A 27,774-nucleotide genomic window follows, 5' to 3' on the forward strand; every position below is an offset into this window, starting at 1 on the left:
ACATCAAATAAAGATACTTTCTTTACTCGAACCTTCGAATAAGGAATAAAAATTTTTTTTATCTTTTACTAGTTATTCGAAATTTTTATTTAGATAAATATTTTGCCCAACTCTGCCATTTTGCATTATCGAGCAATGAATCGCGGCATCCCGGACCCTAGCTATTCTCGTAGGTACACGTACACGCCGACCTGGCGGTGTGTGAGTGTGCCGAGGCACGGCTGTTCGAACGAAGCTACGGCAGGCACCATGCGACCGAATAATGCAAAATGTTGCTCGAAAATGCAAGAGTCGGACCTGTTTGATGGCGAGCGCTCTAGATATATCTTTTATCTAGCGCTTTTGACTACTGATAAGCCCCATCTTTGCATTATCGAGGAATGATTCGCGGCATCCCGGACCCTTGCTATTCTCGTAGGTACACGTACACGCCGACCTGGCGGTGTGTGAGTGTGCCGAGGCACGGCTGTTCGAACGAAGCTACGGCAGGCAGCATGCGACCGAATAATGGAAAATGTTGCTCGAAAACGCAAAAGTAGGACCTGCCGGTGGTCAAGCGATCTAGATTTATCCTTCGTCTACCGCTTTTGACCACTGACAGGCCCCACCTTTGTATTATAGAGTCAGGAATCGTCGCCTCCCGAACCCTTGCTATTCTCATCGGTACACGTACACGCCGACTTGGCGGTGTGTGAGTGTGCCGCGACGCGGCTGTTCGAACGAAGCTACGGCAGCGCCGTCGTTTACGATGTCGGCCACGCGTGCCCAGATCGCCTCTCTGACAGGCGTTATGCGACCGAATAATGGAAAATGTTGCTCGAAAACGCAAAAGTAGGACCTGCCGGTGGTCAAGCGATCTAGATTTATCCTTCGTCTACCGCTTTTGACCACTGACAGGCCCCACCTTTGTATTATAGAGTCAGGAATCGCCGCCTCCCGAAACCTTGCTAGTCTCATCGGTACACGTACAGGCCGACTTGGCGGTGTGCGAGAGTGCCACGACACGGCTGTTCGAACGAAGCTACGGCAGCGCCGTCGTTTACGATGTCGGCCACGCGTGCCCAGATCGCCTCTCTGACAGGCGTTATGCGACCGAATAATGGAAAATGTTGCTCGAAAACGCAAAAGTAGGACCTGCCGGTGGTCAAGCGATCTAGATTTATCCTTCGTCTACCGCTTTTGACCACTGACAGGCCCCACCTTTGTATTATAGAGTCAGGAATCGCCGCCTCCCGAAACCTTGCTAGTCTCATCGGTACACGTACAGGCCGACTTGGCGGTGTGCGAGAGTGCCACGACACGGCTGTTCGAACGAAGCTACGGCAGCGCCGTCGTTTACGATGTCGGCCACGCGTGCCCAGATCGCCTCTCTGACAGGCGTTATGCGACCGAATAATGGAAAATGTTGCTCGAAAACGCAAAAGTAGGACCTGCCGGTGGTCAAGCGATCTAGATTTATCCTTCGTCTACCGCTTTTGACCACTGACAGGCCCCACCTTTGTATTATAGAGTCAGGAATCGCCGCCTCCCGAAACCTTGCTAGTCTCATCGGTACACGTACAGGCCGACTTGGCGGTGTGCGAGAGTGCCACGACACGGCTGTTCGAACGAAGCTACGGCAGCGCCGTCGTTTACGATGTCGGCCACGCGTGCCCAGATCGCCTCTCTGACAGGCGTTATGCGACCGAATAATGGAAAATGTTGCTCGAAAACGCAAAAGTAGGACCTGCCGGTGGTCAAGCGATCTAGATTTATCCTTCGTCTACCGCTTTTGACCACTGACAGGCCCCACCTTTGTATTATAGAGTCAGGAATCGCCGCCTCCCGAAACCTTGCTAGTCTCATCGGTACACGGACAGGCCGACTTGGCGGTGTGTGAGAGTGCCACGACACGGCTGTTCGAACGAAGCTACGGCAGCGCCGTCGTTTACGATGTCGACCACGCATGCTCAGATCGCATCTATTGTCAGAGATCATGCGATCGAATCAGAGAGGATACTCGGAAAATGCCACTCGACACTGAATGTGGAAAGTGCACCCAGCTCCCCATACTGGACGAAAATGTTACTATTTAGCTTCTTCGAGTGGCCGTTATAGCGGTACTATCGACTGTTCAAGGCCACCTGGGAAAACTGGCCCTTAACGATTTCTTTCCATTCTCTACTCCCACTGTCCCATTGCCCATAAAGCAGTGCACAAACTTTTGAAAAAAAAGCAAGCAATAGGCGAAAGAAATATATACTAGAACCAAAGTATGTGAATTATCGGGTTGGGTGTATTGTATATGTATGTATGTATGTAAATATGTATCTCATTGTCCTCCGGTTATGAAGTACTGTCGCCATAGCAAGTCGTCAACGAATCAGAACAAAGATAAACTTTCTGTTTTCTCTCCGGTCCAGAGTATGTAGATGCTTTTACAGAGACGAAACTCTGATGTTCCATAAGAACCAATTTTCAGTGCGCATGCGTCTCTAAATATGTCTATTATGAAAATCATCCCAAAACTGTGAATTTACTCAATGCAAAACTTCAACACACAACTTCAACACTACATACTATACTTATATCTTATATTTTTTACTACTTATCACATTCTTCCGAATCGTTTATGTATATTTATAAACTATCACTATCTACTTTATATTAAGTTTTAAATATCACCGCGCTTTGCAAAGCTTTCAATTTTTCGTATAACTCTTTCACCTAGTGGCTCAGAAAACTTGATAGAAATATCCGTCTAAAGAAATGGCAACGCGGCCTACCGCTTACAAGCGGTATATCAAGGTTACTCAATTTGTGATTATGGATATCAAAGATTTCGACAGAAGTTTCGCTTCTGTAAGAATACTCTATGATGTCTATGACAAAAGTTTCGTGCTGTAGATATACTCTGTGCTGTAACAACATCAATGCGCACCAGTCTGCTGGTCTACAGTATATCTACAATGGTATACCATTCGCCATAGAACTTGCGGAGATTCGTCGAAGTACTCGATGAACTTTGGGTAAGTTAATTTGTTAATTTTCTTGTTTCATTTCTAGTTAAACTTAGGGTTTGACATTCCATTTAGAAACTTAAATCATATTCATCGGAAGTCTTTCGCGAATATCGTACTGAATGACCTTTTTACGAATACCACAGAGCCGTACCGACAAATTTTTTTTGTACATTTAGAGTAAAATATTCAGTGTCAATTTAACTATATTTTACATAAAATTTCCGTTTCTATAGCCTTAGAGTCCTGTCATTTCACGCTGTTTCGTATAGATTTATAATATCGAAATTCATATGCCGATTTGTACGAATTGACAGTTCTTAGAGCATGAAATTTATAAAAAAAAATGTACTTCTTTCAAATTACTTCTGCTGAATTTCCTGTCATGTTCCAGGTGTTCCAAGGATCCCTGTGCTTCTTATGAAGTCTGCACTACATCACAAATGACAAATGGATGAAGCTAAGCCTTATAAATTCACTTCTACTTCCATTTTATGATCGGACGATCAAGCTAAGTTTCATTTGTCTATGCTGGAACACTTATTAATGTCAAGATGAACATCAACACAATAAGCATTACCGATCTCTTCTGCCTATTGGAATCTAATAAACTAGGGGAGGTAGAAAAAATAAAAAAGGAATTCCACGAACTTTTCCTGAGTAGTAAGTAATATAAATTTAATGTTTTGATCGAAATCTGTATCCTTCTTTTTTTTCATCTATCAATACATGTTTTTAGCAAAAGACAATTGGTTGGTAAATGGACTTTTTGACTATTATTTATCCACAAATTCCTTAAGGGCTGTTGAGGTATTAGCCAGTGTTCGAGATCCACATGACAAACATCTTCTAGATCGTTTATCAGATGCTCTTTCTAAACAAGGAAATAGCCAAAGAATTCAGACTCTTACTTTGTTAGGTCATATTGCTCGTCGACAACCTACATGGTTGTATAAGCTTGCCAGTCATGCTTTATTTCGAGATTTACTTAAGTTACTTAAAGTAAGTCACATTATTAGTCAAACATCTGCTATAGACAAAACTACCAAATATTTGTGATATTTTAATTAATATGTTTTCAGATGGAAGCAGATACACTGCCTCTCATGAGCGCACTTCTTCTCTTGGTAATGTTGTTACCAATGTTACCAGCTGCTTTAGGGCCATATCTCTCAGAAATTTTTGAGGTTTTTGGCCGGCTAGCATCTTACTATCATCTTCAGTCATTGTCCCTGTTCTCATCTCCCATGCATTTTACCTCTACAGCAGCAGGAACTATTGATAAAAATCATTTATATTTATTACATCTACAAGTGAGTTGTACTGTTGAAGTAAATTATTAAGCAAATCATCAATGTTATTGTCTTGTTACAGGTGGGCCTATATAGTTTGTTTCACAGACTGTATGCTATGTATCCGTGCAACTTTATTTCATATTTGAAACAACAATACATTCAACGAGATCAATTCACTACTTTTACTCATACAATTAGACCAATGCTGGATTCGGTGCGCATGCATCCATTACTTGTTACCGCATCCAAAGATACAGAGATTTCTGCTGCAAGGTAGTGTTTGCACACTGTGCAAACTAAAATTCATTTACATTGTATATAGTGTATTCTTATAAACTAAATACACAGGAACATCTCATAAATCATTGGAAGATATACGACAATTGTTATCAATGACAGTTAAAAATGAAATATTCTTGCGATTTTAATTTTTAGAACACACTGTATACGTAGCAATACTCTGCCAATTTGTTCAATTGTGTTTCAGATGGAAAAAAATGGAACATCATGATATTATGGCAGAATGTGGTCGTTTCACATTAGATAAGTGTCGGGAAGAAGTATTCAATACTGTAAATTCACGTTCTACGCCACCTCTAGGTAGGTTTCTTTTGTTAAAACAAATACAACTATAAATATCATTATTAGAGTTCTGCGAGAACCCGTAAATGTCGGATCAGGACGGATCGAGAATTTTATTTGGGATTAGGACAGGTTCTTCAAAATTTCAAGTTCTCGAATATATCGGGATTACCCGAGCATCCGTCCCAATCCCGAATAAAATTCTCGACCTGTCCCGACCATCGGGTTCTCGCGAATCTCTGATCATTATAATATGTTTTCCAGATCACTCTTCAACATGTACTCCAATAAATACTAGCGGAGGATTACCACCATTGGAAGTTACTAATGGTGAAGATGAGACTTTCTGGTCACCAAGTATGACAGTACCACCTCAAAGCCCTCCGTTTCCAGCTACGTCTCATGAACAGAGATCCGCTCCTTCAACGCCCAATAATAATAGGAGCGGTACATCTCCACCAGAAGCTGCGGTCGAAGCTACACCTGAGACAACTCCTGTTAAGGTATATTTTACAAGGATTAAGTGCGAAGATCAGAATAATATTTTTAATTTTATGCAGGATGTACGGAAATTATCAACGAGGCAAGTACCTGTCGGGTCCGCTGCGGTCCGTGCTTTAACCACGTTTGGCAATGGCACTGTGGGAATAAATTCTCGACCATCGACACCAACTTCCGGTTCTACGATTGGGAGTGGAGATGGTAACAATACACACGGATTCATTTCGCACAAGATAAGTAAAATTATCGCGGATAGACAGGCCGTCAAGGAACAGCAAAAACCATCTGTTAACGTGGAAGAGGATGGAAGATTCGCGGAGATAGATACAAACCAGAACGGGAAAAACGATTCGTGGCAAGAAGATCAAGAGGTTTCGTATTTTCTATATATCTGTATATAAGATTGTTGCATATTAATAACGGTAGATATGGTGCAGGTTTTAGAGATTGTAAGCTCTCAGGCTGCTGGAAAGCTAGAATGTCCGAAATACGTTGATCGGCAACAGCATCACAATGAAAAAATTGAAAATACTTTGGTAGTCGACTTAACAGAAAGGATTTATCAACTGCGTCTATATTCTCAGTATCAAATTCCGGCTCAATACTCAAGCACTAATTCTATTTGCAAGGTAAGATATTTTTAATAGACTTCTATAGAAAAATTGTGTGTTGACAAAATAAATTTCGCACAGGTTCGGAAAAGCAAATCTTGTCCAAACATAGATAAACTGAAACCGATGATGGCAAAAAGAATGGAAGAAACTGGAACCCAGACCCAGTTCGATTTACTTTCGTATGAATACTTGTTACTAGGAATTTTGGATCAAAAGAATCAGATGAACATACAAAAACGTAATCAACAAAATACTGAAAATAGATTGTCGCCAACGGCGATGCTTGATCGATACGTTGAAGCATGCACGCGTGCTAATAATATTTCTGGTGATAAAATAAGTTAGTATAGGAATGTAACAAAACACAATAAATTCCAATAATTAATAAAGTTCTAATGAAATAATTTTTTAAAGGAACTGTCGCCATTAAGCAAAGACAAAGAAAGGAAAACGACGGAGATGATGAAGTTGGGGATGAAGACGGCTTGGATGCTGAATGTACAAGTCAATTGCTACAACTAATGCAAATTCAATTGCAGTTCGAGCGGCAGCGCAGAGAGGTCCATGCCGAACGCAATCGAAGACTTCTTGGTAAATTGAGAGATTCGCGCGCGTTGGAAGAGCACAATTATGCTTTGGTTAGTTGGTATTATCATGGAAATAAATTTGGTTTGTTATTTCGATTATCGTTAAATATAAACTGTTTGTTATACAGACTGATCGATTGAAATTAACGGAAAAAGAAGTGGAAGGGTTGAAAGCAGAATTAGAGAGTAACAAACGGGAAGCTTTACAGGCTGAGGCACGGTATAAAGAAGCATTGCATCACTGGCAAACGAAGGTGATACAAATAAAAATTCTAATAACATTCTTTAACAGATACTTTATGTTGCAATAACCAATACGTGATGCTTATAGATATTCATGCGCTGATTACGAAGTTATTAAATATTGTACTCCATCATCCTCATTTTTTGAGAGATTGATTCTAAAAAGAAATTTTTTTTATTTTACGTTTCATTAAAGTTTTCAAGTTTAAAGATTTTTTATGTTTTAATTGTAAAAATTATAGAAATGATTCCCAGAGAAGATGATATAAAATAATATATTTTAATAATGTTAAAAACATTTGAACATGTTTAAACACTGTTTAAGGCTACCGAGACATCCGCCGTCCATTATTTTTTGGGGGGTATTTTTCAATTTAATTTAAAAAATAGGATTCTGAGATGAAATTTAACGACGGCGCACGATAAAAAGAGACTTTCATCATATGAAAATGATTAAAGAAAGCTGTGTCACGAACAAAAGGTATCGTCACAAATTCTCAACGTCGACAGTTTTTAGAAAAAAACTGAGTGTGATGGAGGAAAACTATTCAGCAAATAAAAGTCTACAAGAATGACCTATTGAATGTTGGAACAAATAAAGAAAGTTTAAACTGTTGGTCAGTATGATTAGTGACAATTAAAACTGAAACAACTAATGTAATTAACAATGATGTAGTGTGTGGAGGAAGAACGACAAAATCAAACTTTGAAGGATCGTCTTGAATCTATAGAAGTTGAACTAAAGGACGAACAGAAAAAGGTAGCGGAATGTGAACAACGAATTCGTTCCACGGATGCGTCTCTTTTCGATGCAGGGCATCGTCTACGAGTCGCTTTAAAAGCTGCAGACCGCAGCAATGAATTAGAACGTACTCTTGACACCGTGCAAAAGAAATACCTTCTGCTTGGAGAGGTAATATTTGAATAAATGATTTAAAATTTCATATCAGCTTGAATCTATAAAATTTCATCCAATATACAGGCGCAAGCAAAACTGCAAGAAACCACAGGAGGTTTGTCACCATTGAGCAAACAAGAAGCAACACAAATACAGCGGTCATATTCGGAAGAATTAACTAGTAAGTGTGTCAAATGTATTTATTAAGTCTAGATTGTTCTGTGGTCACCGATGATTCTGCAAAACGTGTTCATAAAAATTAGAGTATCAAAAGTGAACGTCTTAATATTTAAAGATTTACGGCGACAATTGGAGGCACGAACATCTCTTGGAGAAGCCTTAAAAGTACGCCTGAGCGAAATGGAAAGTAAGGATGCGCGAAAGGAAGCACACCTTGTAGAGTTACAACGACTTTTACAAGAAACAAAGGATCAACACGAGGCCGAGCTGGAAGCTGTTGAATCGAAGTATAAAGCACAAGCCGAGATCAATCTTCTTCTTGAAAGTCGTATACTTGAACTTCATGGTACATTAGAACCGGCAACATCTAGTACCACTACTATGAACAATCTGGCTTCATCAGCATCGCCTAAAGAAAGATCACCTCCACTGTCAGCTAGTTTAGCTTCCTCCAGCGAAGGAAGTCTTGCCTTTATTCATTCAGGTACTGGAATTATAATGAATGACTGCTGTGATACCGCAGGCGAAATTCCTAATCTCCAGGCTATTGTCGAGCCTGTACCGAACCAGGCTATGTCACCATCTCGAAAAAGCTAACAGAAGCGAAATCCTATGGATGACTGATGCTACACAAAAATGACTATCGAGTCCTTTCGCATGCAGCTATTCTGTTTCGCGCGTGAGCAACTGTTATCCACTGCCGTGGTATTAAATCAGAAGAAAGTTATTTGTAGCTTTTTATCGACATATTATGCGGAATACATAAGAAAATATTATTATCGCGTGATTTCGATAAATAATTGAAACTACACACTGGTAATTAATGAAATTACTAGCATGATATAATTTCACTCGTAAAAAGAAAAGAAAAAAAAAATGAATTCACGATGAATAAATGGTTGAGATATTTTGTGAGCAATTTTCTAAGTTTCGACTGAAATCACATCCTCGCACTGCTTCCTTTCGACTTATCTGTATGTTTTATTTGTCGATATTTAGAATATCGTTTTACATGGCAGGAGTTGATTGTTGAATGAAAGACAAAACACAATGATTTTATTGTAAAAAAAAAAGATGAATACATTCACGAACACGATCACAACGAGCATACATAATACTGAACAATTAATACTTTATTTACAATACGTCAAAAACATAAATCACGAATATATAAACAATTGATCTATAATCGTAGGAAATGCTGCTATGTACTGCTAAAACAGCAATTGCAAAGTAAACGAGCTAAGTATATGTATAAAATTTCTAGAAAAAATTTATTGTCTTTTACTAATAAGTTTGCAGTTCGCGACTCATTGTCATGAGAATTGCATCATCCGGATTTGCATAATTTGCCAAATCTGGAAAAGATCAACAAATAAAAGAATATTTTGCTTCAACTGATATATGTCCTTTTTAAGTACACTAATACGCTTATGGTTACTTCTGTAATCTCATAATCGTTACTCACGATTATGTCCCATGTAATTGGACGACGGTTTAAGTCTTCGAAGATAAAATTGATGCAGACCAAAAATAGTTAACCACACTAATGCACCTATTGAAAAAGCTCTAAATGTTATAACACCACCATATGTGTCTATTAACCATCCACATATTAAACTACCACTTGATACACCTGAAAGTATAAATATTGTATATGTAACAGATGATTGAAGTAAGTCAAAATTATACTACTAATTTATTTCGTCCAACCTATTCCTTCAAATATAGCACCGATAAACCCTTGTATGGTAGCTTTAGTACCAGGTGGTGTTACTTTATCACCATACGATACCATAGTGGGCCAACAAAGACCAAACGATGGTCCATGTAGCATTTCAATAATTAAGAACCACCAAAGGTTTGTTACTGTACTGTATGCCATAAATCTGTAAAACAAAAATATAGGGTAAGTAATAATAAATAAAATAATATGATGTTTTTACACAATGATACAATATAAACTGCTTGCCTAATTGCATAGGTTAATAAAACTAAACTCATAACATTTATATGGCCCAGTTTTCGTAATACACTTCCAGAGATAAAATTGAAAGGTAGCTCTCCTAAGAAACACTGTATGCCAGTAAAAAGGCCTTGTAAAGTTTTGAGCCATGGTATTTGGGAACTTGTTGCTAACTCCTCAGTGTACCAAAATAAGAAATTCCATACAACCCCTGTACACATTCCAGCACCTATGCACCACCATCCAAATGACAATATGTGACCCTCTTTACAAAGGGTTAATAGTTCCCCCAATATTGATGCTTCGTCCTCAGAGCTATCTTGATTTTTCTGTAATGATACTGCTTTCTCCCATTACCTGGCAATTTTTTCATTCTCTTGATAAGTAAGAAGTATGCAACTTCTGTACTATCTATTTTGATCTATCGAATACAACAATGTGTGCTCAAAAAAAAAAAAAAGAAAATGTACCTTTTTTATAGTTGTTGATACTATAATATCTAGAATCATAATGACCAGCATAATATAAAATATACAAGTATAGTCTTTGTAAATTTTTCCTTCACTGAATGTATCTACTAAATACCCTGCACTAATTCCAAAAATACCAAATCCTATACTGCCCCACATTTTTTGTTTTCCATACTCTTTTCTTTTTTCAGTTCCTGTAATGCAAAACCGTAAGAATTATAAAATATTTAATTAGCTAACACAATATACTAACCAAGAAGATTGAAACAAATAGCATCTGCTACACTGACTACAACTGCCATTCCAATCCAACTAATTATGGTTGCGCATAGAAATGAATGAAATTGATACCCTGAGGTTTGAGCAGTATTTTGAGAAGTATCTGCCTTTTCCAAAAGTTGATGAAAAACTGGATTATCATGACATGTAATTATGCATGAAGTTCTGATGTACTTGTCGCACAGTGCTGCGTGTACAATACCATCTGAAAATGTAGCAGTACGAATATGGATGTCTATACATGTCTTTATCTGAAAATCAAAAGTTTTTTAAATTCTTCTATTATACATTAATCAGATACACAATTAAGAAAATTAATGTGTAAGAGACTTACTGGAAAGTCATAAAATTCATCAAATCCTATAGAAAAATTCACTGTTTCAGTATCTGAAATACTTGAGTTTACTTTATTACAAAATTGTTTTGCTTTCCAGCTATTACATATTTCAGTATAAATATCTGGTGTTGCTTTACAGGATAGCTGAAAAGATAAGACACTATAATAAGTCAAGATACAATTACCTATTACAGTTTATAGTATACCATGAAACACATACCTGACATGATACATTCTTATGTTTTTCGACTACACTTTGTACAACATCATTTGAAAATCCATTCTTTGAACAAATTTGTACAGATGCCACCCCTTTACAATTAAATGTAACATTTACACCTTTGTCTATTTCAGGAATGAAGTGAATTGAGAACATAGCTATAGCAACTACTACTTGAAATAATAAAAACAATGTTTTATGAATCTTATATTTGTCAGCTAAACCACCAAACAATGGTTTAGCTACTAAACCCGAAATAGGCAATATTGTGTATATTGTGCCTACTAAAAAGCCAGAAAATCCTAATTGTTTTGCAATTGTTGGTAGAAATGGCACTATTGGTCCAGTGGCTGAAACCAAATAATATCATTTTTAAATAGCTCGTTAGATATTTCTTCAAATTTCAAAGTAGTTTACTTACCAGCATTGAATAAAAAATAATGGGCTTTTATCGGTAGTAATTCAGTGTTTATATTTTCAAGCATTTTGTGAGTGTGTAGAAATTGCACGCTAGGTTAAAGGCACAAACTGTTATCTACAAATGAAAAACATCGCTGAATAAGTGCAATTGTGATTGCATATCATTTACACATGACACATTTATCTACATATGCCATAAAGTGATCAAATACAGAAACATTTTGTCTCGAATTGAAGTAAAATGAAACAAAAAACATACCGTTACTGGACTGAAAAAATCTTATCAATCGTACTTATCCGTAAAATGACACAATTGATTTCAATACATTGAGATAAATAGAATAATGTCGTTGTAAACATACATTTCACGTGGATGTCGTCAATTTTGTATTTCGGTCGTAAAATAAAAGATGTCAAACCATATTTCGCAGATGGCCTACGGTTTAGTTTCACATGTGTAACTTCCTCGGAATTGTACAATTCACTATCTTCGAGTTAATTATAAATTCTCTTTGCTGCATCTGCAATTTTCGTTGCTTCAGCTGAAACTTAGAAATGATACGGAACTCGTTTTAGTTATCGCGTGCACATTCCACGCATACTATATCATGTTTCGTTTTATCATACACACCTCTTCAAAAGGATTAAGTTTTTAATAAAAATGAAATTCACACGATACTTTTTCGAATTGTTTATTAAATGATTTTTGTTTGAAACCTTACCGCACGTACATATATTAACGAAATGAAATGGTCCTGAATACTTGTACTGGTCTATGTTCGCCGTTCTGTTCGAATAAAAATCAATTGGTTCAATAAAATCTATAAAACATTTCTCCACGATCAATTGAATTGATTGATGTCATATTTCAGCGTTACCAGATCGTGGGATTTCTGGGATAAATAGTGGGGGAAATACTATAGTGAGAATCTGAGTGACATCACGAAGCTATGATGTAGTCTAACTCAGATAGTGACGTTACGATTTGTGCTGAGGGTGGGGGCATAATACGATCCTATGGTACGGATCATGACGCCACTAAATACCACCACTATTGGTACGTTGATGGGACAATTCTCGGTAGCGTGACGTTATTCGATCCCTTTGAGGGATTTTTTGCGGCAATGCTTTACGATTGCTCACAGAACCAGTAGGAGACTATGTATAAGAAAATATAAAATTATACTATAACCGCCCACTCGTATCGAATAACATATTTTACGTCAACAATTTGTATTTTATGGGGTCACTAAAATTATTGATAGGAATGTTTGAAATAATGGTTATAGTCATTATAATCAGACAATAAAATTAAACAATGAATCAATAATTATTACAGAGGGTTTTGTAACAAACTGTGCTTTAATCTGTCATCGATACATTTACAATATACATTTACAATATATATGTATATATTTATAAGTTTTAATATACCGCTTCCATCAGTTTCTTTTAGCAATAAGGTGGGTTAATGTATGATTGCGGCGTATTACAATTTCGTCCATATCCACACGCATACAGACGTATACACACACGTACTGGTTTCTCGCATTTATACTTACGTGTGCACTCAACTCGCACTCACGCATGCACATATTCATCCTCCATACACATCTAGTTCTCTACATTTCTCCATTCGTAACCTACCGCGGACGACTCTACAAGGTCTTTGACTTTGCAGATCTTTCTTTACATCGAGCACATCGTCTATGAAGGATATGTATTTTATATACAAAGAAACGAATTCTAGCTTACATACTATCGAATCTATATACTCTACATAAGATACACCGGCAACAGTGCGCTCGATATCATACAGAAATTCTTCGAACTTAGAAATCACGTATACCCCTACGTTTTATCTAGCCATTCTCTTTTCATTTTATTTTGTTTGTTCGAACATAAATTCGGGAAAAGGCGAAATATTTACGACAGGCTGGATGTGTTACGAGCGCTGTCGTAATAAACTTGCTTCTTTCGCTAGAAAATCGAATATTGCATAATTCATATCCCCGATACATCGAGAAAGAGAAATAGATAGTAGCGCTGTAAGAGCGTTAGTAGATAGAGGAACTTTTGATAGAAGGTTACTTCCGGTCACTAGCGACTGAACTTCACGCGTCTAAGTTGTCGACTAGTTCATTAGAAAAAGAACTATCAAAAATTCCCACGTGATGTAGGCTTACTCTTTATGTACATATGACTACATAAGTAGATTATCCGATAAAAGCTAAACATCTTTTTCTTTTCTGTTTTCCTGATAAATCGTGTAAAAATGTCAAAGTTTGTATCGCTTTCGGTAAAAAACGGGAAACAAATGCGAAAAGAGGGTGGAGGACAGCCCGGTGGAAAATCCGGCACCCGAATTCCGGAAAGCTTTAAAAATCCGTTATTCTCTCGTCAATCAGTAAAAAATGCACATATATAAATAAAAAAAAGAAAGAAAAGAAACGAGCGACAACGATTGCGCGATTTTTTTACTGCTTGACATTCACAAGTTCACGGTGTTTCTTACGACGTTCTCGAGGAACATACTGATTAGAATTTCTTTCTGTCTTACAATGTCAGTACCGGAGTTCTCGGGGAAATTATTAAATTGACGACACAAAGATGGTGAGCAAATACTCAAAAATCGACAAAATAAATAAATTGTTTGCCTGCTCTCCCCCAAAATTGAAAAGATTTGAGTTCATATTATGCTGTGACCGCCCATGATCAAACAAAACTGAACAAGGAAAACTCTGGTACTACTGTGATGCGAGAGCAAAAAATTCTGACAGCGAATTCGGTGACAAACAATATTTAAAGAAACAGCGTTTAGAAAAAAAATTTGAACACGACATTAATGTAAAAATTTTGTAATCATGTTCAGCAATAAGTTTTGATGTTAGCATAGGCAAGATATAGGATAGATTCAATGTGTTTCATAAAGATTTATGTTAACATTATGAGGACACCCTCTCCAATTGTGGGCGGCAATGTCGAGAACTAAATAGACCTTTAGTGCTAAAGTTAGCAGATAAAAACTTAAAACATCTATATACAATTATTTTTCGAATAGATACACATTAAACTAAAAATGATAAAAATATAATTGCACTGTACTTTAACAAAATTAGCACGTTACTTCTGCTAGGTATAACAGAAATTCTTACATCATTAATATTGCTATTATCTTGTTCCGAGTTAACAAGAATTAGGAAATTATATAATTTTTTTACAGTGAAGCACAAAAATATATCAGACACTGTCTATCCTATACCATGTCTGTCACCTCCGTTATCAATAGCAAAAACTATACATTAAAAAGAAAAAATTCCTTATATAAAGTAATACAACTACTAAAAAATATTCGATTGAAAAACAGCGTGATTAAGGGAAGTAATGTATGTCTGCAGTATATATCAATTTGTTCCTCTGACTACTTTTTGTGTCAGAGGTATTCGTCCGTTTTAAACGCTGTTTCTTCTGCTCAACGAGGGACGGCATATCCACCGAAGTGTCGTACAAGTTAGGGCTGTAGCTGTAAATAAAGTTTGAACTATTCGAACGTCTCAACTAGAGCAAGTACCTTTACTCGAATATTCTGCTAATTCATATTTTTGTATGAACTAATAAATACGAAACAATTAAATATTTTTATTTTTGTGGAAAAATACTGATAAATCAGCATTTCCAGACCGAGGACTATGTTTAGAAATAACATTTAGTATTTCTCGCCCTAGAAAATACACGTTTTGAGTTCAGAGCTCGCAGAAGTCGTCGCAGAAACGCACAAATACATTTCGTGGAAAAGAAATGAAAAAAGATACCCTAGGTAAGTAAAACATGCGAGAATATATTTATGTATTCCCGTGACTTCTGCGAGCTCAGAACGCGTATTCTCTACAGCAAGGAATATCGTTAATTGTGAACGCAGTTCTTTTGTATAAAAATAAAAGTGTTTAAATTTTATATAATATAATATTATATATATTATATAATAATAATATTATAATTGTTTTACTCGTGTTATTCCACACGAAAATATAAATTACCTAAATTATTGTAAATAACCAGGTAGCACGAATAGAACAATCGAGGAAAATGTAAAATATACTCGGGCAATTTTTGTTTACCCGAGTATCTCATAAGTAACAGCTCTAGTCTCGACTCTAAATTGTTTCAAGTATTTCTAACCATTTCAATATCATTCCTATCAAGTAGTCACTTCCCATGGATTGGTTTAAAATGCTTGTTTGAATTTCAATTTTCACAAAATTGATCAAATTTCTAACTTACAAAAACTTGAAGTTTTGAAAGTTCCCTTAGTGTTGTACCGAAAAGGAATTAAGACCCTTGGGTGTATATAATCGCATAACATACCTTGGGCAAGTGACACACTAACAAGTTATTGATAAGAATTGATACGATTGATATTTCAACAGTTAGAAATATTCACTATAATTCGAAGTTTGAGTAGTTCGAACTTCAAGTAGTTCTTCCTTCGAAGCGTCGCATCTGTACACCTGTCGTTTCGCGGCGCAACCATCCAACAACAAATTGCCAGTCGATTAGGGCGAGGACAAAATTCGACTGCTTCCAAATGTAGGAGCGTCTATCTCGAAAGTCGCGCGACGTTATGGAGGAAAAACTGTAGTCCGAATAGTTCGAACGTTTCGATTTTTACAGCGCTAGTCGAAATATTTAGATGCCCATTACACAGATTTTAACAGCTAAAGCCAGGACGGTCGATGATGATGCGGCGGCGGCGGTTGAAGTGCATAGAGGGAATGAATGTACTGTTGGTATGCGGTTGGGTCCACTGTTAAGTTTGGCCCGTGAGGCGTGACATAAGCCGAGACTGGTGGTCCATACGCTGCTGATCTCTGCGCGGAATGAAGAAAAGGATGAGGCGGATAATTTCTCGGCGGTTGATTGCTGAGTTTGTTGCAGGCCTGCTGGGTGGCGTCCGTGACTGGCGGCACCTGTGGCTGTTGTTGTTGTTGCTGTTGCCTGAGCGCCATACTGTAATAACTGTTTGGATTTCGAAACTCGTCCAAAAAGGCAAACGCTGCCGCTGCGTCTTTATCGTAGAAAGGTGAACTGGTAGTGGTGCTGGTCGACGCGGCGAAATTGAAGGCACTGCCAGCTGGCGGGACCATACCGCTGTTTTTCAAACCGATAGAATCTGCTGGTGTACCGGTGTACTGTGAGAAACCGGGTATACCGGGTGCCGGTTGTGACTCCGTGCTTACCGCAGACGAAACGTTCACAACGTTCTGTTGCTCTTGCTGTTGTTGTTGTTGTTGTTGTTTACTTTTTCTACTCTTTTTCGTTTTTGTTGGCGCAGACGTGGTGCCCGTGACCGACCCTTCTCCACCTCTACGCGTCATAGACAGTATGCCCTGGGTATTCTTCGCCGCTGCTGTTTGCAGACTCTGAAGAAGATCCAATTCCGCGGCTCCAGTGGCTGGACTACGCGCGTACGCAAGGTGTTCGGATTTCGTCGGTGGTGGTCGGGGGATTGTTAACAATTGCTGCTGTTCTTTACTTGCACGGCCCACTAAACCTAAACCTAGGCGAGCGTATGCTGGATTCGTGGCCACCGAATCGGCCAGGTTCCCAACGAACGAGGCATCGAATTGACTAGCTGACATCGCTTCCGGTTGCGGCAATGCCATTATTGGGTCGAAGGCGAACTGTTCCTGGCTAGATCTCGCCGCAGCCTCCTGTGTTAGGCTGCGAGTTGCATCGCTGGATGATTCACTGTATATACGTTTCTTTACGGGCGGAAGGTTGCTGGCCGTGCTATTTACAGGTCCACCGGTGGCAGTCTTCGAGCTAGCATCAAAATAGTGTGGGCTGGGGTAAACCGGTCTCGAGTTTGGCATTGCATACCCGGACGATTGAAAACCACTCGGGTAAAGAGATTCGTGCGTCGTCAGGTTCTGTTGGAACGCTAATAGTTGAGATTGCTGTTCCTGCGTCGATAACTGATCACTGGCAGCCGACGTTTTACCAAGGAACGAACGCTGTTGAACGTACTTCTGTGCGTTCAGAGATTCACTGAGATCGGTGAAGTTGGGGCGTTCTTGGGATGTTTGTTGCTGTTGCTGCGACTGTTCCCGGCTCGGTCTCTGTAGATCCAGATTTGGATAATTGTTCCCGAACGTTGGTGGATACTGATTCGGCGACTGATAGATCTGATGGTTTGTATTCAGGCTCAGCGACGCCTCCGTTGGAACAGTAAAATTTCTCTGTTGTTCGCTACTCGAAGACTTCTCGACGTTGCTGGATGACTTAAGATACTCTGATCGGTGCTCCGTTTCGCTGATCGATGACGGCGCCGGTGATTGTATATAACCGTGATTGTGTTTGAATCCTCGAGAATAAGTTGACGGTGTCGCTGTACTCGGCGAACATTCCTCCGAGCTTTTAGAGGTCTGTGGTTGGGACGTGTAGTTTGTATTCTGTTGGGGCGATTGCTGTGAGTAACTGGGAGCTTGTTGCGAGGGTTGCGGCGTGCAGGCGGACTTCTGTTGCGGTGACAGCTGGGAATAATTGCGGGACTGTTGAGGCGACGGCGACGGTTGCATATAGTTCCGGGACTGTTGAGGTGACGGTGATGGTTGCGAGTAGCTGCGAGATTGTTGAGGTGATGGCGACGGTTGCGAGTAGTTGCGGGACTGCTGAGGCGAAGGTGATGGTTGGGAGTAATTGTTCGGTGGCGCTTGTTGAGGCGACAGTTGCGAATAATTCTGTGGGGTCTGTGGCGAGTGTATAGGGTGCGAATAGTTTGCGGGCTGCTGAGGAGAGGGTTGAGAATATTTAACCGATTGTTGCGGGGATGGCTGAGAATAGGACGCGTTTTGTGGAGAAGTCTGAGAATACGTGGGTGCCGCCTGCGGCGAGGGTTGCGGGAAGGTTTGAATTTGCTGAGGCGACGGCTGGGAATAATTTCGTGGTTGCGGAGACGGTTGCGAGTATCCTGTAAGAGGCTGGGGCGATGGCTGCGAGTAACCAGCGGGGCGAGTTTGAGGACACGGATGTGAAAAATTTGAAGATTCTGCTTGTTGCGGATAAACGGGAGGAGGTTGAGGAGACGGCTGAGAGTAGTTTGATGGTGGCTGGGGGGAAACTTGAGAATATCCGGACGACTGCTGTGGGGACTGCGCATAAGGAGAATGCTGCTGTTGGGGAGACGGCTGTGAATAATTGGGCGGTGGTGCTTGAGGCGAAGGTTGAGAGTAGGGAGAACGAGGTTGCTGAGGCGAAGGTTGAGAATATTTAGATGCTTGAGGCGAAGGCTGAGAGTAATTCGTGGTGGTCTGTTGGGGCGACGGTTGTTGGTATTTAGGGGTAGGCGATTGTTGAGGAGATGGTTGAGAGTAATTCGATGGTAGTGGTTGAGGAGAAGGTTGTGAAAACACCTGCTGTATCGGTTGAGGGGAGTGTTGCGAGTAGACCGGAGACGGATTTTGATTAGCTGGTGGTATTTGTTGTTGATTAAATGATTCGCTCTGTGCTGAACTTTGAGGAAAGTTAGCTTGCGGAGAACGCTGTGGAAACGTAGGCGACAACTGATGATACACTTCCCCGGAATTTTCCTGGGGTGACTTCTGAAATGATTGATGAGATTGTTGAGGGGGTACCTGAGGCGGTACCTGAGAGTAAAGGGGTGCTTGCTCATAAGACGACGATGGGTAAGCTGGAGAAAGAGGATGATTTTGAGGTGACGGAGTGGGTGGTAATTGAGCGCTGTACCTTGGTGGAGTAGCGTAATAAGGGCTGTTGTAAGGACTACTTCCCGTCGACAGAGCATCCTGATAGAATCCTGCTCCCCTTATTTGTGGTTCCACAGAAGCTATAATAGGTTGCGCTTGCGGAGAGCGACCCGATCGTCCTGGCGGTGATTCTTGAGAAAAACTGGAAACTGATTCACTCACACTACTACCGCCAGTACTCATTCTTCTCTGCCTCCCACAGAACACTTCCTGCAGCTCGCCATCTTTCTTCGTTGCACCATCTTCCGATTCATCGTCCTTCTTTTTTGATTTAGGCGCACCGAACGCCTTAAACCAGGCACTCAAATTTGGCGTTGCTGCTTTAGGTTTCTGCACCTCCTTCGCGTTAGATTGACTATCTTTTGATTCTTCCACCTCTACGGGTGTTTGCGCAACCGGCTTCCCAGTCGAGGACTTCTCCTCCTTAGACGTAGGTACCGGAGCTATCGGAGTAACACTATGGTCTTCTTCTTCGTCGTCGTTCGACAAATTAGGATTGGGCGAGGATACTAAACTTTTACAAATTAACTGAATAGAGTCCACGTTCTTCAAGACTGTTCCTAGACTAAGTTTTGGTTCCTCGTCGGCGTTCTTGTTCGCCTGATCGTTGTCGCTGGCCAACGGACGGTCTGCCGTTTCGTTGACGCTCGCGCTAGGTAAATTAAGCGGTTTCTTTAACAGCAAATTTCCCTTACTTTTCCCAGGCTGTAAACGGTCTATCGTGCGTTGTATCTTTTTTGGTCTACTGGGTCCATGAGGACCAAAGATCTTAATAGAACTTGGTCGTTTTTTCGGCGCTTCTACCTTTGGTCCAGATCGAGCAGATTCAACAGAAGAATGAAATATCGGAGAATCGCTCCCGGAGGAAAATTCGGAGAGCCTTGGTGCGTCGTCTAACCATTTGTTGATGTCCTATTCAGAGGCAGAAAGAAAAAAACAATAAAACAATGTGTCGCAATATTATCGAACAAATTATCTAAACGTGAAATAGAATATATTCTTACATGGAGTGTTTGCTCTGTTGCCTGATTCAATGCTTGCATTGAGCTTTCCTCCTTTCCGAATCCTTTGGTATGCTTGCTTGTCGATTTCGCTTTTTTAATTTCGCTTGTCTCTTGGTCTTGTGTTTTCACAGGATCCTCCGTGGTAGGAACTTTTTCTTCTTTCATTCCCTTTTTTAACTTTGGTCGTTTGACGCCGGCTTTATCGCTGTCGTTAAAGGTACTACCGTTTGAAGGCACTTTTTTTGAATACACGGTGTGAAAGTCGCTTTTCCCTGTTTTCTTCGGTTTCTCTTTCTCGCCCTTCAGCTTCTCCTCCCGCCGTCGCTCGTTTAGCTTATCCTTTAAACCGTCCAACGATTCTATGTCCTTATCACCTATAAATGCAGTAATCTTCTTAGACGTAGGGGTGTCCTTTGAATCTACATCGCTTTCTAGATCTAAATCTTTGGAATCTATTTCGCTGGATATTTCTCCGTTTTTCGCGTCATCGTTTTTTTGTTTTGATTTCTTTTCTTTGTCCTTCCCGCGACTCTTCTCGGATTTCTCCTCGGGCTTCAACACTTTCAACGCTGTCTTTTCCTTCTTCCGATTTTTCTTCGTTTTGATATGCTGTGTCTTGTCCTTGTTCTCAGATACCTCTTCGTCTACTGGAGGAGGCTCTACTTTCTTTGCCTTGCTCTTTTTCGCATTCTCTGTAAGTATTTCGGTCTCCTCGATTTCCTGTTTCTCGATCTTTCCACTTTTACTTTTCGTAATGACTAGGGATTCGTAATCCTCCTCAAAGTCCTCTTTCCGTTTCTTATTCTCTTTTGCTTCTTTGATCGGACGCACACTTTCCGCTTCCTTTTTCTGCTGATGGCGTTCCTTGCTAATTTTCTTATTCATTTTCTTTAACTCTTCCGACTCTTTGGACGACAGCTTTTTGGTTTTCAACAATAAATTGTTTGCTTCTATGAGTTTCCTTCTTTTCGACGTTACGATACTCGACTCGGACATAGCATCCTCGCTCTCCTGATCTTCTTGTTCCTCCTCATTCGCGGATTCCTCGTCTTTAGCTTTCTTACTCTTTTTCTTCCCCCTCTTCTTCTTTGGAAGCTTATAATTTTTCCCCCGCTTTTCCTCCTCATCGTTCTTCTCGTTCACTTTGGACTTTCCTTTGCTTTCAGATTTGTACGATTTCGATTTTTTCGTGGACTTTTTCGATCGTTTGCGATTTTGATGCGGAGAGGACACTCGAGAAGGACACGACGGTGATGCAGGCGTTGCAAGTAATGTCTTTGGTGACGACAGGTCCTCGTCGCTGGATGTTTCAGATTCTAAATACCGATTTACAGCCTTATCAAACGCATCTTTAAGATTGAAAGCCATTTCAGTATACTCTGGAAAGAAGTTAAATCACGTTAAGGTTCAAGTATGACTACATCAGAATACTATATGTAAGTATATTTCTATTGAGGTAAATATAAGAAATACAATGACAAGGTATGTAATATAGTTTTCCTTAATTCTAAAACAGATCACCTTAAACTAACTACACAAAAGAACACAATGTTGTAATTGTAAATATTAATATAAACTAAAATGATATTTGTATAAGATGAATCATGAGAAATTGAACACTATACGAGTCCAAAGTCACTTCAAGGTTATAATATACCAACTCATTACATATTGTCTAGGCATTAGCAGCGACGCCATGAATTTAAAAAAAAAAGAAAAAATATAAAATATCTTAGTATCTTTTGATATATATATATATATAAAAAGATTTTTTTAGTTTCTTGTGACTCATCATGTGTATAAATAGAAATTCAAATAATACTAACCATTATCAGAACCATTATATTGCCTACAGTTGTCCACTATGAGACGAAAGTCCCGTTTAAATTCATTTAAACTCTTGTACAAACCACCATCAAGTTTTTCCTCCATTGTACTGAGATCCATAGGTTTCCGTACAACACTGTAGTATCTATATGGGAAAAATAATGTCGGTGTCATGTTAATACCAAGTTTAAAAATATATTTGACTGTACAGTAATGTGTCTCTAGTAGCTCGCTACTCGGAACCATTAACAAACTTCGACGGTATCGCTTTTCATGTATAGATAGCTTATTCTGTGCATCCCTTTATTCCCCTGAATCGTAATCGCCACTTTTGAAGGTGTGTCCAGAAAAAGTGGGGAAATTGATAATCTAGTAGAGAGAAGACCGACAGACATACTAACAGGGAAACATTACTGTAAACTCCATAATTATATTATACCGTGGCGCGTATTCTTCGTCCACCGGATCAATGAACGGCCACGCATCCACATGATCCTTGAGACTCTCAAGAACCTTATGCATCCCAACTCGGCGTTCTTCTTCCTCGATTCCAAAAGAATATCCATATTTATACCCATAGTTAGAAGATACATAATTTCCATCACTCTTACTTCCAACCCCTTTCTTTTTCTCTAATCCTTCCACTTCGTCTCGGGTGTGGATCACAATTTGACCAACAGCCGACGCTAAAGAGTTATTAGTTTGCCGTCCTTTCTTCTGAACGGGCGGCGAAGACAACGGCGGCGGTGTTTCTTCTTTAACGTAAACATTCTTCGAGTTCTGTGTCCCCTTTTTGCTCCCTTTGTTTGTTTTAGTTTTGATCTTCGATCTGACCATGACTGTTTCCATCTGTGTTGCAGGTTCGTGGCTACGAAGAACTCGCGAACTATTGCGTTGCAATAATTTGCGTCTTTGTTGCTTCTCCTTTAAGTCAAAAAGCTTGGGGATTTCGGGCATGAAATCCTTGGACAGAGTACGGTAGAGTTTACGTTCGGTATCGTACTCCTAAGTAGTATAATAACATTATTAAACAGATCTAAAGGAGAAAGCTATTAACACTCGTTCAATGAGACAATTACCGAATCGCGAAATTTCTCAACTAAACGACTCCAATCCTGCTGAGTAAAGCAGACAACTTGCCAGACACTTTCCTTCCCTTCCTCGTGTATTAAACAGTCTTCCTTCTTCTCCTCCTCTTCCTCTTCCTCCTTCGCCACTCTGCTTCGTCGTCTTTTACGCTTTTTATCCCTAGGTTTACTTTTCTGTTTGTATGAGATGCTGTTAGAAGTGTCAATGTAGTCCTCCCTATATAATCGAGTGCCGTAAAAGTACCAATAGGCAGAATTCTTACGATCATGTCCTAAAGGTTCGACTCGCAGACTATCCGAGTCCAAATTACTTAATGAATGCTCCTGTGAACAAGTATAAAAAAAAAGGAAACAATTGAACAATTAAATACATCGAGTTAAAATGAAAAATAAACAAAATTAGTTTATTTGGAATACATACCACGTCTTCAGCGTCAAGCCTGAAGTCGCAGAGGGCTCTTAGTATTTCTACTTTTTGACGAAGAGGCAATAACTCAAAATCTACATCTGTATTAAAAGGATTCTCGCATTTGTATTCCTTCAAAAAGAAAGGGAACATATTGATTATTTCTAGTGATAGTGCGAGCATGTGTCTCTTTTTAACAGCAAATTATACAAGATTTATTTTACCTGACATTTCTTACGAAACAGTCTGCGAAGAAACATCTGGTAATTAAAGGTGGAGATGTCATTGCGAGTGTCATTGGGTAAACAACCTTCAAGTAATCTGACTATTAGTTCTTGCACTAAATGTCCCTCTGTTCCACCATCCGTTAACAAAGCTTCCTCCAAGTCCTAGAATAATATAGAAAATTAATACACAAGTACACGTATAGGCACACACGCTGCTCGAAACATTAATCAATGCAGTAACCAAATGATAATGCATAAGCCATTAGTAACATAATAAAGCCAAAGCATGATCTAGACTAGATCATCTAGTTAATATCCGGGAAGCTGAAAGCAGTACTAACAAATCTCTTGTACAATGCCTACTCATACGAGACAGCATTCAGGTATGTACCTCAATATCAAAGTCCAGAAGATTGAAGGCAGCCCTAAATAATGAGCAGAAGTGTGCTATACTTGGCACCTCCCACCACGATTGAATATCTAAAAAAAATAAAGGAACAATTGAAAGTTCCTTGATGTTATATTTCTTTGCTCTCTGGAAAGTCCCTCTTTGAATAAAGTTTAAAAGATTTAGCGATCATGGCTTTAGAAGGAGAGCCTACACTCCTGAGACAGTTGACTTTTGTGAAGAAAGCTTTGCCACAAAATTATTTATAATACTGAATATTAAAGTTCCATCTTTTTTAACATCGTGAATTCTACTCAATGAGAAATGATAAATTTCAAAGAGAACTGCTAATAGTGTAAAAGCAATGGAAATATGGTAGAATAAAAAATACTCACAACAACATGGCATAATATTCATAAAAAAATTAAACAGTGTCACTAGTAATTCCATTAACATTGCCCAATACATATGTTTATCTTATTAGTATCATTCTATGTGATTGTATTGTTAATATGCTATTGTTCGTGTTATTTTATATTAGTGTACATTTGTGAATTATATAAGATTTTACAACAGAATATAATGACATACTCTAAAACTGGTACAATAAATAATAAGGTGGAAAAATATGTAAATAGTACTATAGTGAATACCATGTAAATAACAGAGAGCCACGAATTGTATACATTATAATTACATTTCGTATCATAATAAATGTTATGATACACCAATGTATTATATCATAATTATCTCTTAGATTCTTATAAATTTTGCAGCAAGTCCTTTTTCACAAAACTGTCCACTGAATGATGATATGCATCCCTTTTTTATAACAACCATTCATTTTTCTTATACAAAATAACATTAACTTTCAAGCGATACATATACTGATCTGTTAATAATTCCAAGAAAACACTTATCGTGTCTTATCATAGTATAAGTGTATTTTCTATTTGTACAATGTTGTAATAAAAATCACACATTACAAGCATTGTAAGGATACTTACAAAATTTGGCTTTCTATGTTTAATGTTGACATTATAGCATTTGCTACAAGTATGTTTACAAAGAATGTTTAATATAGTTAATAGAATTATAGAGAAACAAACAAGTACTGCATGTATAATAGTCTGCTATTGCTTCAACTATACAATATGATTTTTAAGAATATTACTAAAAAAACTTTGTCTCTTTTTCCCTAGAACATATCTTATTCTGAGTAATTCTAATATAATATATTCAAATACTTTTTATATATTTCCTATGTGAAATTATTCGTATTAATTATGTAATTACCAATAAAATAGCACGTACGTGAAATTAAATTAAATTTATACAGCACGGTTAATTCTTTTTCAAGTTATAATTAAAAAAGTGTACTTCCCAAAAAGTCACTATTTTCTACATTTCTCGTGATCTGAATAACTTGTAGTCCATATAACTCGGAGAATGAACTTTGAGTTCTGAATATTCTTCATATGAAATGTCTGAAATTTTTATTTACAACTTTATTTACATAAATTCGAAAAACATATGAAACAGCTGCTTGACTTGATAATTTGTCTCATCAATAATTTTACTGTTTACCCAACAATACTAATTACGGGTGCCTACTGTCCAATAAAACAAGAAAATATTTTATATCATTCACTACAAAGTATCGAACCTACCGTAGACTCAACAACGAAGACGAAAGTAACAATAAAAAAAGAACGTTAATGTTCATATATAAGAAGCTACGTTTTCAAATAATCAAGCGAAACACACATTCGATAAATAAATATCAATCACAGATACGAATATAATGCGATCGTGCATCGATATACTCTTGCGTATAATGTAACGCAATAGTAAAACAAAAGAGAAACAAAACATAGAACGAGAGAAAAAGAGAGAAAGAGGGAGAGAGAGAGAGAGAGAGAGAGAGAGAGAGAGAGAGAGCGAGAAAGAGAGAGAACGAAGACGAAGAAAAAAAGAAGACAATGAAAATAATTCTGTTGCTAAACTTGGGGTCATTGACAAGGCCTCTCAATTGTGGGCATCGATTTTCTTCGGGAGATAATCAACATGATATAACTCGGTTAAAGACGAAAAAAAAAGAAAAAACTAGAGTGGAAATGAAAATAAATGATCCATCGCGACTGATCGGCGATCGTATCGCGAGGAATGCAAAGCTCACCTAGGATCCCGATGAAAGTGGGAAACATAACCCGTCCTGTGGCGGGCAAACCGGGCGAATCACGTCAGGGCGGATAAGGTTGTTGGAAAACACCGAGTTAGAATCGCGCGTTGCCAGCCCCCTTTATTCAGGTGTGTAATTCAGTCAGGCCAGGAGATCGGAATCCACGGTGAGGCAGGTAAAATGGTGATGGCCAAGCGAAAAACACTTCCGCTTGGCGAGGCTGATCGCTTTTAAAATACCGGAATGCACATCAGCGGGTGGCTGTGACACCCATCGTAGTCCTCGAAACAAAAGAGCGGGTAATCGCGACTCCGCATAGCTCGGCCCGCCGTTTCGAAACGGATCCAAACGGTGAGGCACATTCGTCCACTAGCAGTTCCCAGCGAGGAACAAACTAACTCTGATTTATTTTGGCACAACACTACGGCCTGGCAGCGATGTGCGCGCGACACTTGCAACCATTCTAATCGGGTAACACTCCAGCCTCAAAACAACCACCAGCTTCGTCACCGATAAACTGTTCCGTTGTTTCATACGTTGGCCACATTAACGCTAATTCGACAGCGATACCTTTCCCCGTCGAAAGTACGTCGTTCACCACTGCCGAACTCTTTTTTCACCGCTTTTGAAATTCGATTTCGACTTACGCGTGTACGTGTGTGTATATACGTCGGTATTCGGATAAGGAGAGTTTTCTGAAACGCACTACACGAACGCACGGGTGCGGACTGTTCAGCAGCGGACTGCAACTGCGGGCGTAAACCTATGAACACGCAGCACCTAGATGCGTCGATGATGCTTTTTGATGAGACTTGTTCAATCGGTTGTGCAACAGTGGATCAAATTTTATTCGAATAACCGATAATTAATACGAATAACGTTTTTAATGCATTACGTATTTCGCAGTGATATTTTCAGTAGTATACGGAATTAGAAAGATAGCTGGAAAAAGGAATATTGATTCGATCGGTTATTGGACATACTTATCTACGTTATTGGCCGTAGTAATGTCTGTGGCTCGGAATCGGATCATGTAACAGATGGAATCAAACAGAATGGGCAAACTGCGTACTCTGCACGGCTTGAAAAAATGCAATTCTGATTGTTAGGCATATATCATTTTGCTATTGGTCAAAGTGACAATGTCCACGAATTAGATTATCAACAGGCAGCACCTCCTTTTGCTCCAGCCTATACCACCCCGCGAGACTTCTTTCCAGCAGCGGACAATTTGTACACAGAGAATTCACAATAGATACTATGAAAATGCTCTTTGCTCCGTAGTAGACAAAAAC

The 27,774-nt window shown here is 39.0% G+C and overlaps 3 protein-coding genes across 11 annotated transcripts; 1 reads left to right on the forward strand and 2 right to left on the reverse strand.

The window, feature by feature from the left end:
* Positions 1-2,865: 2,865 nt before the first annotated feature.
* On the forward strand, positions 2,866-8,818 carry Tsc1 (tuberous sclerosis 1 protein hamartin). The gene is made up of 15 exons (XM_076793875.1): positions 2,866-3,008; positions 3,394-3,662; positions 3,739-4,001; positions 4,082-4,312; positions 4,374-4,567; positions 4,782-4,894; positions 5,141-5,379; positions 5,437-5,748; positions 5,815-6,006; positions 6,070-6,331; positions 6,406-6,629; positions 6,707-6,832; positions 7,498-7,734; positions 7,804-7,900; positions 8,015-8,818. The coding sequence occupies exons 2-15, from the start codon at positions 3,554-3,556 to the stop codon at positions 8,494-8,496; spliced, it is 3,081 nt and encodes a 1,026-aa protein (XP_076649990.1). The 5' UTR covers positions 2,866-3,008; positions 3,394-3,553; the 3' UTR covers positions 8,497-8,818.
* Positions 8,819-9,014: 196 nt separating this feature from the next.
* Sugb (Sugar baby transporter) lies at positions 9,015-12,493 on the reverse strand. Of its 7 annotated transcripts, none has more exons than XM_076793883.1 (11): positions 12,314-12,493; positions 12,011-12,112; positions 11,593-11,706; positions 11,172-11,521; positions 10,949-11,095; positions 10,589-10,865; positions 10,336-10,529; positions 9,872-10,194; positions 9,613-9,788; positions 9,368-9,535; positions 9,015-9,257 (listed from the first exon to the last, which is right to left on the reverse strand). In XM_076793883.1, exons 3-11 carry the CDS (start codon positions 11,654-11,656, stop codon positions 9,187-9,189), a joined length of 1,770 nt encoding a protein of 589 aa, XP_076649998.1. In that variant the 5' UTR covers positions 11,657-11,706; positions 12,011-12,112; positions 12,314-12,493; the 3' UTR covers positions 9,015-9,186. The 7 variants fall into 7 exon arrangements, with proteins under 7 accessions (XP_076649998.1, XP_076649996.1, XP_076649995.1 ...); XM_076793881.1 differs by having other exon boundaries at positions 11,954-12,112; XM_076793880.1 differs by having other exon boundaries at positions 11,954-12,133.
* A 441-nt stretch (positions 12,494-12,934) lies between these two features.
* Positions 12,935-27,711, reverse strand: LOC143357301 (uncharacterized). Of its 3 annotated transcripts, XM_076793694.1 has the most exons (10): positions 27,655-27,711; positions 26,477-27,259; positions 24,301-24,389; positions 23,907-24,071; positions 23,698-23,814; positions 23,268-23,600; positions 22,628-23,193; positions 22,188-22,333; positions 20,362-21,740; positions 12,935-20,269 (listed from the first exon to the last, which is right to left on the reverse strand). In XM_076793694.1, the coding sequence occupies exons 2-10, from the start codon at positions 26,502-26,504 to the stop codon at positions 16,307-16,309; spliced, it is 6,786 nt and encodes a 2,261-aa protein (XP_076649809.1). In that variant the 5' UTR covers positions 26,505-27,259; positions 27,655-27,711; the 3' UTR covers positions 12,935-16,306. The 3 variants fall into 3 exon arrangements, with proteins under 3 accessions (XP_076649809.1, XP_076649808.1, XP_076649810.1); XM_076793693.1 differs by lacking the exon at positions 27,655-27,711 and having other exon boundaries at positions 26,477-27,617; XM_076793695.1 differs by lacking the exons at positions 24,301-24,389; positions 27,655-27,711 and having other exon boundaries at positions 26,477-27,617.
* Positions 27,712-27,774: the final 63 nt, after the last annotated feature.

The sequence above is a fragment of the Halictus rubicundus genome, chromosome 9 (assembly GCF_050948215.1).
Source record: "Halictus rubicundus isolate RS-2024b chromosome 9, iyHalRubi1_principal, whole genome shotgun sequence".
NCBI classification, from domain to species: domain Eukaryota; kingdom Metazoa; phylum Arthropoda; class Insecta; order Hymenoptera; family Halictidae; genus Halictus; species Halictus rubicundus.